We start from the raw sequence: 13,020 nt of genomic DNA on the forward strand, positions 1-13,020 counted from the left end.
AAGATACAGATATGTACTTATTGGAATTTATAAAACACTTATAATATTTTTACAAGTCTGTCCAATAGAGAAATTTTATTGTGGTAATGAACTGTGCTATTGTAGAGCTTATTTTTATAATAACATTGCCTTACATTAATTAGCGTAGTGCAAAAGCAACTGTTTTACTATGTCAAAAGCTGTATATCTCTGCGAGATGATATTCCACTTACAACCATATTCCATATGCACTATCTCTTCTACGTACTAGCAATGAACTGCTGCTCAGACTATGCATTACTAGTAGGGCAAATAAAGGTATTAAATCCAAAATACTGAAGAAATGCAGAGTCTTATAGGATAACTTGTAAAATTAATAGGAATTTAGAAGTAAAATGTGACTACGGAACTGTTTGCCTTTTCACCAGCCTAAACCTTTGTGTTAGTACATACAGTTGCTAACAAGGTAATTGTAAACCAGGCCAGTGCTTTTAAATTAAATTAAAACTGTATGAATGGTCATCAGAATAAAATAAATTTACACCAGTCACACTCAGAGTGATTGTTCTTAGATGCTGAAGGGTATACGGTGATGGAAAAATATGCATTGTTCAGTGCTTTGTTTAACATGTTTGCTTTTTTCCTCACAGTACAGTGCTGTGGATACAAATCCTTTATCTGTGTATATTATGCAGCCCCTCTGGAACAAAATTATTAAGGTAAGAATTTTATTTAATAGAAATAGCACATGATAATGTAAGAATTTGTTTTAAATACAGCATGTATTTTCATTTAAAAATACATATTGATTAATAAAGCTGAAATTAAGACATCTGTATAAAACCCCCAAATGTTACAGGATATATAGCTATATTTAACATGAGTATGTTTGGATTTTGAGGTGGTTTTTTTTAGAAAAACAAGGTTGTTTTTTTTTTTTTCTGATGGCTATACAAAAGGCATCTGCTTCTTTTTTACATCTTTCATTATAACATCTTTCATTAAACAGCTTTGCAGACATTGAAGGGTTTACTTAGTACAAATTATTTTTGTGCAGCATATGCCGCCTAACAACAGCATGGCTTTATCTCTGTGCTGTGCACATGATTTTATGCAAGTGCTGTCTCATTTTCTCCCAAGGGTACTTGCTCGAGGGAGCTAGGCATTTCTCTAAGAAGCTGAAAATGAGAGCGGTTACCATGATCACCGTAACGATTGGAAGATGGCATCTCTTGAATGCATTATGATCTGCAGTTTTTAAAAATAAAACCGCTCACAATTAGTTTTGCTGTTGTTGGCAGAAAAAAAGCTGTATCTCAAATAAATATGAACTTTATTGATCTCCAAGGAAGCAATGACTTCTGCATCTGCCTCTTTAGGGGAAATCTTTAGATTGGAGCAGACTTGAAAACAAACCTTTACACAAACAAAAAAGGATGTGTGTTGCCAGAGTGCTGTTGGATCTGCCATCTTTGGGTTCTATAATTCAGGTATTGCTTATGCTTGATATAGCAGGAAAATCATAATCTCTCGTTCATAACCTCAATGTAATTTCATGAAAGTGTTTATATGACCTAACTTAAGAATTAAAAAGCAAACCGAACATGGTATGAGAGAAAAACAATTCAAAGATGTGAAACTGAAGTCAATAATTCAGTTCAGAGGCTCTGTTTTCATTCCCATCGTAATATTGAGGAAAACAATGAGGCAGAAAAGCCTCCCCAGCACTCTGGAGTCCAGCACGGGAGATGAGCAGAGGCTTTACTGTGCACTTGCACTTTGGTTTAGGAGATCCTGGGTATTCATCTGCTATCAAATTGAAGGGAGAGTATTATCAGTGAAAAACTTCCTTTGGAGACAAGTTCTTCTAATGGTTGCAGGGTTTTCCCAGAAGAAAAGCGACATTCTTGACTGTGCCCATGTAGCATAGGGTGATAGATCCTAAAAAATGTGACCTCCTTAGATTTTTTTAAACCTCCTTAAATTTTAGGTGAGCATGATTTTGTTCACTTCTTGCTGGAGGAGAACCCAAATCAGAGCACAAACCTATTTCAAAAGCTGGGAGATCTGAGTACAGAACCAAAGACTGGAGTGGCTGCTGTCTGTACTTTGGCATTTGGTTTGGTTTGAACCCTGAAGATACAGCAATGAATGTTCTGCTTTGCCTTCGGGTGCAAGAGCGTTACAGGATAATTCTCAGCGATGTATCACAAAGATTTAAAGGGAAATGATATTGCTCTCAGCTTTTGTAGAAGTAGTCATCCTAACGTTAAAAGATACTGCCGGGTAAAATCAGAGTCCTGCAGAGGAGCTGGGGAATGCACAGCTGCAGAGGGGAAAGTAGTATGTAATGGAGATTGCAGTAGAGTCATCTTGGTTGCTCCTAGAGATAAAAATGAGAACCGGGGGAGCATCAAACTTATTGGCCAAAATGTAACTGTTTGTAAAATATTAGTAGGAACGGAAGTTGCTAGAATGGTTTTGTTCCTGGCTAGATACTGAAACCAAGGTGTGGCAGTAACCGTTGTCCCAAACTCAGTCCAAGAAAATTCTGCTCATCTGTTCACCAAAAAATACTTTTTTTTCTCTTGAAGTGTAAGTAATGGGGGAGCATCAAACTTATTGGCCAAAATTTAACTGTTTGTAAAATATTAGTAGGAACGGAAGTTGCTAGAATGGTTTTGTTCCTGGCTAGATACTGAAACCAAGGTGTGGCAGTAACCGTTGTCCCAAACTCAGTCCAAGAAAATTCTGCTCATCTGTTCACCAAAAAATACTTTTTTTTCTCTTGAAGTGTAAGTAAAACAGTGGTATCGTAATAAATGTGATCAAGTCTTATTTTTAGAAGGAGAAGCTTTGAATGCATTTACTCGTCATTGATTTTTTTTGTAGCTTGTACCTGTTGTAAGCATTATAACTGCGCTATGACTGTGCTCTAGACTATAATATTTTGTGATCTAGAATATAATATTGAATTTACATTTTACAATATATCGTCCTATTTCTATTTAAATAGAACAGTGCATTGCAATGGGGAGATATAGTAAAGCTGGGATAATTTTTTAAGAAGAAGAAACATTGCATCTAATACGTTCATTCAAAACTGGGCAGTACAAGTGTGTTTCTTGATGACTGGGAGAAGTAATTTCTCTCAGTTCAGACATCCTAATACATTCATTTGCAGATATGAATCAATTATGTTTTAGTTTCTAATCTGGTGAAAATAAACATTCCACAGGGACTATTTTTACCAGATTCTACAGTAGTTAAAAACCCCCCTAAAATTCACAGATCCAAGCAGAAAAAAATTGTGAGAACAGAGGCTTGGGATTTGGGTCTGGCCTTTCATATGTCAATGTAGTCCTAATTGCAACACAAGTTTCTCTCTACTCCCTAACACAGAATTCATTGTAAGATGTTTCCTATGTTGTGAGACATTATCATTCATTGTAAGATGTATTTCCTGTCTTATGAGAAATTAAGAAGAGCCTGACGTTAGAGAAGATGTGGGAATTTATGAGCTGGGATGTTGACATACGTAAGAACGTTATGTTGTCATAACCCAGCTCATTGACCTGTGGTGGGGATGCTAGGAAAGTAAAGAATTTGTGCACTTAAGTTAGAAATTCACCTGGAAATCCTGAGCGTTACCTTCCTCTCTTTCCTCTTCCAAGGACATCTTTCTTATGTACTGTATCATGTGCCTGTGTCAGTCTGAGTGCGATTTTTGGATGTATGTGCTTCAGAAACTTGTTGAATCTGGTGCTAAAGAAGAAAGTGAAGGGTAATGTTTCATGCCTGAATTCTATAATGGGCTTGAAGCACTCTGAGATACTCCTGTTCGTGGCAGCTTTTCCATGTTGTATGAAACTATAGTAACACCTATATGAAACTACAGAGTAACAATTAACTTTCTCTACATGTTATTTAAAACTATTCTGATTATGCAACTCTAGGTATTTCACCTTTAATTAATCCAATGCTCAGTCCTTTTGCCTTTAATTAAGATTTTTATTTTATAATAAAGCACAATCATGTGCTCTCTGACAGATAATTGATAGTATTACTTAGCTACTACACGAACTGAATATTCCTCCTCTATTTGTATTCATGAAAAATCACATTTGTGCAGGACAATGAGAGGAAAAGGAGGAAATCCCACTGGGTTACACAGGTGTATGCCAGCTTCACTGAAGTCAATTAACCCCACCACCACCCCCGTTGGCTTTATGAACTTTGATTTTACCACTAGAATTGGGCATGAGTAGAATTTTAGTGGTTTCAAGTGAGTTAGTTAAGGAATATTTCAAGTTTGAACAGAGCTTTCTATAAATATGTGTACTTTACCGTTTGTTATCCAAATAGACAGTTGATGTATTAAAACATTTGCTGTTTGTATTAAGGCTTTTAACATGAATGGCTGTAAACCCGTTAATTTGATTTTACCACTAGAATTGGGCATGAGTAGAATTTTAGTGGTTTCAAGTGAGTTAGTTAAGGAATATTTCAAGTTTGAACAGAGCTTTCTATAAATATGTGTACTTTACCGTTTGTTATCCAAATAGACAGTTGATGTATTAAAACATTTGCTGTTTGTATTAAGGCTTTTAACATGAATGGCTGTAAACCCGTTAAAACAGAAATCAGTTAGTAGTTTGTGGAACTGAAGGTTTTTTAAAAGGTTCAAGCATACAATGGTTCTGCCAGAGAGCAGACGTGATTCTCCCCAGTGGCACCTCCAGTTGTATTAATCCTGTAGCACATTGATGTATGAGACTTCTACTGTCTGTTAATTAGATAATAAAGATTGCAACCTATCCTTCTATAGGATACTAGTAAATTCAGGCTGTATTTTTCCAACATGTGTTAGAAGTTAATCTTTAACACCCTGTAATTTTTGAATTGTGAAATAGGGTGATGGTAGTGTAATGCCAACCAGAAGAATAAGGGACATTAAATATAACAAAAGGGATTTTGCAACTGGAATACTTTCCAAATACCTAGGCAGATTAGGTTCGGTAAGGATCAAAACAGTATGCTTAGGGGTTTAACTGAAGGAGAGGCTGTTTTCCTGAGGACAGATCTCCTGTAACTGTTTTTCATGGTGTGTCTACTAGCCAAACGGATTGCAAGTACAGCAACGTGCTTTGATGGTTTCCTTCTTAAAATACATGATGTTAGCAAGAAAGTGGGTTAAAGTAACGTCTTCATGTTTGCACAGTGTAAGCATAAATTATTTCCTGTAATAACTTAATAATGACATTGTGACTATTTAGAATGATGAGCCTAATCAGAAAGCAGACATTTATGGCGCCCCATTTTATTCAATAGTCAACAATTATGAATCATACAGGAGAAATCAGTCATTTTAAAACAATACGTTGTATGACACCTGTGTATCCATGTATCCACGGTTCATCCACAGGTTGTCTTAACACACTATTTTGATCTATGTTTTAGATTAAAAGAGACCAATCTAGAATTTCTTCAGCATCTGTCCTTCTTATGTCGTGTAATGTCATAGACACCACACAAACTCCACAGCAGGCGATTCATACCAAGCCTCCCTCTTACAAGGTTTCTGCATCCCCAGGTAGCAAATTTAGGAGATGTGCCGCTGTCGCTGCATGCTGAGCGTGCAGGCAACGTAAGAAGAGGGGACCGTGCAGTGAAGGGTTCCTCCTCAGGTGTTCTCCCAAAGGAGCTTCAGGGAACATTTGCTGCCACTTGTTCTTAGGGATTTAGAATTGGGCTTTTGAAGACTCAGAATGATAGACACGTTAAGATTTTTTATTGTAGCTGTATGCATTCTGTGATGTATTTTAAAGACTGTAAGAGCTGACATACAGTATTTTAAACTTAGTGATAAAATCCTGCTTATAAGGAAAGCAACTATCAGATTTAATATTTTTCCTAACGTTATTGAAGAAAACATCTAAGAAATATAACTGAAAAATTCAGGAATTTTCATCTGATTTTTGAAAGTTTACACTGTACATTATCAGTTGCACAATTTCTCCTAAATATTATTAATTGTTCTATAGTAGAAAAAGAGGATCTAATTGGGATAATTAATCAGTCCAAGCATTCAACTTCTATATGAAAATTTTTCATGTAGTAATAGGATAGGGGAAATGTAAAGATGTATATAAATTAATATGTAGTCATCTGTCTGTCCATCTAGCTACTTCAAAGAAATTAACAAAACATTTGATTTCAAAACTATTATTATTATCTGAATTCATTTAGCTTCTTTTTCTTTAATATCGTTTTGTAATACTTTATAATGTTGAAGTACTTTAAATACATTTTCAGTCCTTAGGCACTCCAAAGAATTTGATTATAAATGTTGAAGTTTTACATACATTTTCAGTCCTTAGGCACTCCAAAGAATTTGATTATAAGCCTCCAATATTTTTATATTTTGAATATATTGATACTGTGTTTGAGTGACGGTAGCGGTTGATACTTAGTATTTCTGCAAATGTATTCTGTCTAAAAATCATGTAGAAAGCTGTGTGTGCTGTTTCAGAAAGTATTTTGGAGAAACTCTGTTACTTGGAGAGAGTGTTACCAGAAAGGATCCCTGCTGCAGTGTAAGGAATACCTTAAAGCCACAGGGGATGAATAGCTGAGAACGCTTATGGGACAAAGAATTGGAGACTTAGGTGAAGACGGAGACTCCTTTTCAGCACTCTACAAGTCAAACGAATTGATGGAGTGTTTATAATTCATGACTAAAGAGGGAGACCCTGCAGAAAGTTACTATCTGGAGAAGTAGGGAGCTGCTTGTAACGGGGACCTAAAAGGGTAATGCACTCAGTGTCTGATTTTGTTGATGTTTTGAGTTGGAAATTATTAACATATTTTAGAAGAGGAAATTTCCTTGTTATAGTGTGGGAATAGGATGCTTAAAAAAACCTGCCACATGGATGCTGAATTACCCCACTGGGGTGCTGCAGTCTTCTTTCAGTTGTGATACACACAACCGCGAGAAGCTTTCCTTGGTGGCTGGGAAAATAAGGATGGTGTATAACATAGGAAATACGACATTTTTAAATGATATTTTAACTGCAGTCAAAAATATCAGGCAAAAGGATTACATCTGAAAATAAATTTCAGAAATGAAAACTGTATTTTAATTTGAAAATGGGAAAATATGCACAAATCTGAACCTTGCTGATGTCATATACAGGTTTCTCCTTTCCTGATAAAAAATAAAAAATATTTAATTAAAATAAGACTTACAATTTGAAATGTAATTTTTCTTAGATTTTTTTCTTTCTTTTTTAACAGATAGTGCCTTTGTGGATTGCTCCCAACCTGTTAACATTCTCTGGATTTGTCATGATTTTAGTTAATTATTTTCTAATATCTTTTTATGACTGGGACTACACGGCCTCAGGTAAATATCCTCATGTTGTAATTTTTCAGAATCAGTGAGCTGCTTATCTCATACTTCTGAATGATACAGGGACGTATCAGATACTTGAGTCATCCACTCATTCCCTTAATGAGGCTCCATGTGCATATAGGAGGATCTGACCTCACACATGGCATTATAAATTTAGATAATTTTATTGAAAAACCTTATTTAATCTCATCCCTGAATATGGGTTTCAGCACGTGCTGCTTGAAGTCTATGGTAATATCTCATTTCATTTAAAGTGTACGCCAGGATTTACATAGACAGCCAAAAAACACCCTAATGTTCTTCATAAAATTTTCACTGGTTTCACATTTCCCAATACCTAAATCCATGCCTGGATGAGTTAATTTCCCTTTAATTACTCCAACCCCCCATTCAAGACTGCTTCTAGACAAAGAAGAAATAGTTTCTAGACAAATGTCTCTTGAAATGTTGACTTTCAAAGTCCAAGTCCCTATTTGCTCCTCATGGCAGACCAAGTCAAAAGCTTTTTGGAGCTGATTGCTCCTGAGCGCAGGGCACGTTCAGTTCTGGGCTTCTCAGACCAGCTGTTGGAGCCTACAGAAAGTAGTAAGCATCTCCCAGGTGATTAATATATAAAAATCTTTGCCTTTCTTTAAACTAGACAATTTGGTGAAGACTTAACACTTTTATTTCCTGAAACAATTATGTTTGGGGTTTTTTTGCTGCCTTTAATTTCTTATGCTTGTGGTTAGGTTCAGGAGGTACCCTTTGGCTTGAGCTGTTTGTACAGTTATCACAACAATTCTAGAGGCAGGGGTACTTGTAAGCAGTTTTTGTTCAAAAATAATCCTGCATGAGCATTAAGTTTTCAGGACCAGCATGTTATGTAGTTATCTGGCCTCATCCTTAAACACTTGGGTTTTTATCAATGCAGCTGATATTTACTAAGTTCTGTAATAAAAGAGCATCCAGCACAGATCTTTTAATGGGATAATTTTATCTTGACACATTCCCAGTAGATACACATTGAACTTGAAGATGTTTGAAATGGCAATTAAGTCTGTTAGAGCTGAGATTTCTATGTGCAAGCCCATTCTTGCTTTCACACAAGAACAGTGCCCCTCATTTCTCAATTGATTGAAAACGTTCATGCAACCTAATGAGCCTTTTGAGTATCGTATATCAATCCCATACCTAGGATCAGAAATAAAAGACTTAATTTCCTGGGCAGCTGGTTTTCATTCTACAGTTTGAAAATTTGCAACTAGGAGTCAGGAATTGCTGTCTTTTCTTTCAGAGCGGCAAGACGAGGCATTGAGAGAAAGATGGTCAGGGCACTGCTTTAGGTACTGGCATCTCCCCGTTCAGCAAGGACACACCTCTGTGTGCAAGTATTCCCTGTGTTCGGTGCCGAATGCCAGAAACCTGAGAGGGCTTTGCACTTACAGTTGTTTAGTGCTGGTGTAGTCTTTATTGGATTATGTTTAAGTTAAATAGAACGCTCTTTGGAAAAAGGAGTGATTTCTTTAAAAGAGCAACAATAACCATGGGTTATTGCTATCAGCGGAGCAATAACGGAACCCTGGGTTCTGCCCAATTCAGCTTGCTTTTCCTTTTTCTCAAGGAAAAAAGAAGGGTGCTAATACCTGTCCTAGCCGAAGGACAAAAATTTCCTGTTCAGATCTGTATGGTGGAAGTGCTATACAAACCCCACGTTGGCGCTAATAATAAAGATCATGCTTGAAAATGACATCTTTTTGTCTTTAGATATTACATAAACATTAGCTAATTTGTGGATGGATAGTCTTCCCATGACCTGTTAAAATTTTTGCCTGGTTACTATCATTATTTTGTGCAATACTAGAGTCATTTCAGGACCAAAAAAACTCTACCTTATCTTCTCTTCTTTATGGTATAAACACATTCAAGCCCGCTCATTGCTTCTTTGATAGAGCTCACTGATGACTTAAGGTCAGACACAAATATTTCAATCTGTTTGACGTAGTGGGCTAATCAGTGGCAGCTTGCTCATATGTATATGCATATCTCGGTGGACTTCTTTGATGTTAACCACTGCTACACTGACTCACTACCTGATTTATTTCAGGTACCAGTCCTGGACTTGTTCCCACCTGGGTGTGGCTGTTCAGTGCTTTTACCACCTTTTGTGCTTACGCTTTAGGTAAAGTACAATGAAATTACACGTCTGACGTCTTCATATAGTTTTATCTACTAGTTCATTAGTGCTCAGCACTATAAAAATGAAGAGGGTAGTGGATAAATTATTGATCTCTCTCCAAAAGAGTTCTCTGAGATGGGGAAAAAACCAAACCAACAACAACAAACAGCCATAAGGCTTAAAAAAAAAAGGCCATTTTTAATGATATATTAGAGGTTCTGTGACTGTTGCTCTTATCTCTTTTGAAAGTTCAAATTGTTTTAGAGAAACAATGGAAATCATTATATAGCTGCAGTCGTTGCTGTTGGGTTTCATAAAAATCTTTGTCCCCCAGTGATGACATTTTGAGAAGCTCCCTGACACTTGTGTTAGCAGAGGGTGCTTTCAAGGACGGGGAAAACAAAGGGCTAAGCAGAGAAAAAGGAAAATGAATGTAACATTGTGTTTTAACCTGTTAGGCACTTCAGTGCTTATGGTGTGTGTCAGGAGAGATGGTATGAATGTGGTGACAGGCCTGGGCTTCTTATGGAGATGAAGTATCATTTTTTTTCTTTCCTGTTGCTGTTTTTCTCCCATAACACCTATACCTCATTTTCAGTTTCATATTCCATTTTTACTTTTTATATCATACCATGACTGTATTTTTAGGTACATTGCATCTTGCTGTGCAGTGGTGTGAAGACATAGACCTGAACTGATGCAGATCTGGGAGTGAGATCCACATTAGCATGGCTTTCTTGCTTTCTCTTCCAAAGCTAACTCATTCCAAACTAGTCTCTCCACAATGTGGTGCAACAGAGCTCATTTTCTGGGGGGACTCAAGGTGGCATATTTACATGGACTGCACTGTGCTATGTAAACGTACCCTCTCTTTTGGAGCTGGTTCTTATAAAGCCCTGCATTGCAGAGTGTAGCCATACATTTGTGTGCTATACCTAAGATACCCAGGCTAGATATAAATGTTTCTAGATGTACACTGCAGCGTTGGGCAAAGATGCTGGCCCCTTTTGGTATCAGACCCATGCATGTAAAGCCATCTTGATTAACCTGGGTGTATCCCCTTGTGCAGACATCTCCCTCTGCATTGTGAATGCCTTGCCATTTCTATTCAAGTGGCGAGTTTGTGCCAAAATTATTTTGTCCAGAATTTCTTTGTATTTGTACCATAAAAATCATTGGGACAACCGTCCCTTGAGGCTGACTACCAGTCAGATTTCCCTAACAGCTCTCTATAATCATTAGCAGAAGCAGCAGTTTCTTTTGTGAAAACCATTCTTCCCTACAATGTAATTGTAGGGAATTTAATGAAGTGGCTATTGTTTCATAAATAGGAATTACATATTGGAGCTGTTAGTGTATTACACCCCAGAAAGCTCATTGGAAATTCAGCTTCTGAGGTTCTTAATGTAGATGTCATTTGCCAGTGAGGCCTATAGTTCCTAATACTTGGAAGACAAAGAATATGATGTTGACAGTCAAAGCTGTAATGAACTGATGTATATGTAGATTTTTGTGTGTGCTGTCCAAGCCACTTCATGAAATATTTAGTCTCAGATTTAATTCTGCATGGCCAAGATTTCCCTTTGGAAGACTGCAGAGAGCCATAATAACTAACCAAATATGCGGCTTTAATCTCTCTCAGCTTCTTCTTAATGACAGAGTTACTCTCTCCAAATTCGCTAGCATGCTGTTCTTTTTCCTCCGCTTTGTTAAGGTGGTTTGGTATCTTTTCCCTTTCCGTAAAATGGAATGCTCTTTGCTGTTGTTTTGAATTCCACTATTTATAAGTTATATAAACTTTAATAAAACTGAAGGGTTATGAACCTTCATGAGACAAAATCATAATATAATAATTCTAAAGCAGTGGAAGTGTGGGACAGCGTATGTCCACTATTGAACATACACCATTGTTGGCATGAATGATGTCAAACTGAAACCTAAAACAGAAAATATTTTCAGTCTCTTAAAAAGCTAGTGAAACCACATGGAAAATGTGGGTAAAGATTTGTGAAAATCCAATTCTACGTATGTGTTATACAGTTCCTGTGTTTTCCCCCATGTCCATTATAATTAGAAGTACAGTATTTCATGACACCGTTATAAGCCTAACTCTTTTTAGTAAAATGTTCCTACAAAATGAAACCCACTCTTTCACTGATACACATATTTTAGTATCTAATGCGAATACTATTTTGTGACAATGTAAAATAATTTATGAACAGACCAATCTACTATCATTCTCATTAAAAAAGTATTACCCCTATAACTGAATTCTCTCCGATTTGGGATAGATGTTCTTGAAATAGGAAAGACCATATACTGTTTAGGGATGTTTACATACCTATTTGCTAGTTAAGTTTCAGAAGCACCCTAAAATAGACTAAAGAATTTCTACATTTATAACAACACTATTCAAGTAACCTCAAGCTTATACACACAGTTTTCTTTCTGCACTTTTCAGTAAGATGCCAACAATTCAATGGCAATGTTAATGGAGAGAGAATGCAGCTCTAGAAGGGGGCAAGCCATGTTTGAAATCCTCTATGAGATCTTTAATTTTTACAGCTGTGAGAACTGTCTCAAGAGATTTGTATTTGAACGGAGGATATCTCACAGCTGTTTAGGTATTACAATAGGGAGATTGTCTAAAATCTGTACAAAATGAAATTGCATGTTTTCCTGGTTTAGATCCCTGAAGTATATTTACATTAAACAAAACTCAGGGTACTGCCAAATAATCTGGAGAAGTAAGTAGCATATGATCTATAGCAGCTGTGGAGTCTTTGGTCTTACTCTGCTGACTTGTATCTCTAGTCAGTTTTGGGTTACTAATGCTATCAATAGCTAATAATTGTTAGCCGTAGTACCTTCCAAGTAACATTAAAAAGAAAAAAATTATCCATGTTATTTTGAGATTCAGGATAACAATAAGTAATCTGTAAAGTTTCTTCTGTGTACTTTTTCCTGAGGCTCATCCTGCGTATTTACACTTAAGAAGAAGATATTTCTATTTCTCACCAGCACAGTCTCAGAAAAGAGACTAAGGGTATGGTTTGACAATACAACTAAGAAAGGTTACAGCTGCTAGACCCCCTTCCTCCTTCGCCCTGCATTCACCACCCCTCCCTTGTGCCATCTCCCTTGGTTTTTGTACCGTTCACAGCGCCAATTCTGTTCAGTGACCCAGAAGAAAACGTAATATTTGCTGTCTTTCCACCAGCTGAGCAGGCTGCAGGTCCTCCCCTGTTCAACAGCAGTGAACTCTCAGATCGACTGAAACCATATTGTCCAACTGCATCCTCAGAGTGAGATCCAGTACAGTGTTCAGGCATCTTTCAAGCACTTAAGTATTAAAAGTGATCAACACATAACTCACCTTAACAGAAAGGTATTCTTAGAATCATAGAATCATTTAGGTTGGAAAAGACCTTTAAGATCGAGTCCAACCATAAGCCTACCACTGCCAAGT

General features: G+C 36.7%; 1 protein-coding gene across 2 annotated transcripts in view; it reads left to right on the forward strand.

Moving 5' to 3' along the window:
• The first annotated feature begins 633 nt into the window (after positions 1-633).
• The window catches only part of LOC103904206 (ethanolaminephosphotransferase 1), a 42,602-nt gene continuing 30,215 nt past the window's right edge, over positions 634-13,020 (forward strand). The window contains exons 1-3 of one of the 2 annotated variants that reach the window (XM_009285597.1): positions 634-698; positions 7,276-7,384; positions 9,480-9,554. In XM_009285597.1, coding sequence (XP_009283872.1) covers positions 669-698; positions 7,276-7,384; positions 9,480-9,554 — 214 coding nt within the window. In that variant the 5' untranslated portion in view covers positions 634-668. The remainder of the gene's footprint in view (positions 699-7,275; positions 7,385-9,479; positions 9,555-13,020) is intronic. The other variant, XM_019473768.1, reaches the window with a different exon arrangement.

This window comes from Aptenodytes forsteri, unplaced genomic scaffold, assembly GCF_000699145.1.
Source record: "Aptenodytes forsteri isolate BGI_AS27 unplaced genomic scaffold, ASM69914v1 Scaffold23, whole genome shotgun sequence".
Taxonomy (NCBI): Eukaryota; Metazoa; Chordata; class Aves; order Sphenisciformes; family Spheniscidae; genus Aptenodytes; species Aptenodytes forsteri.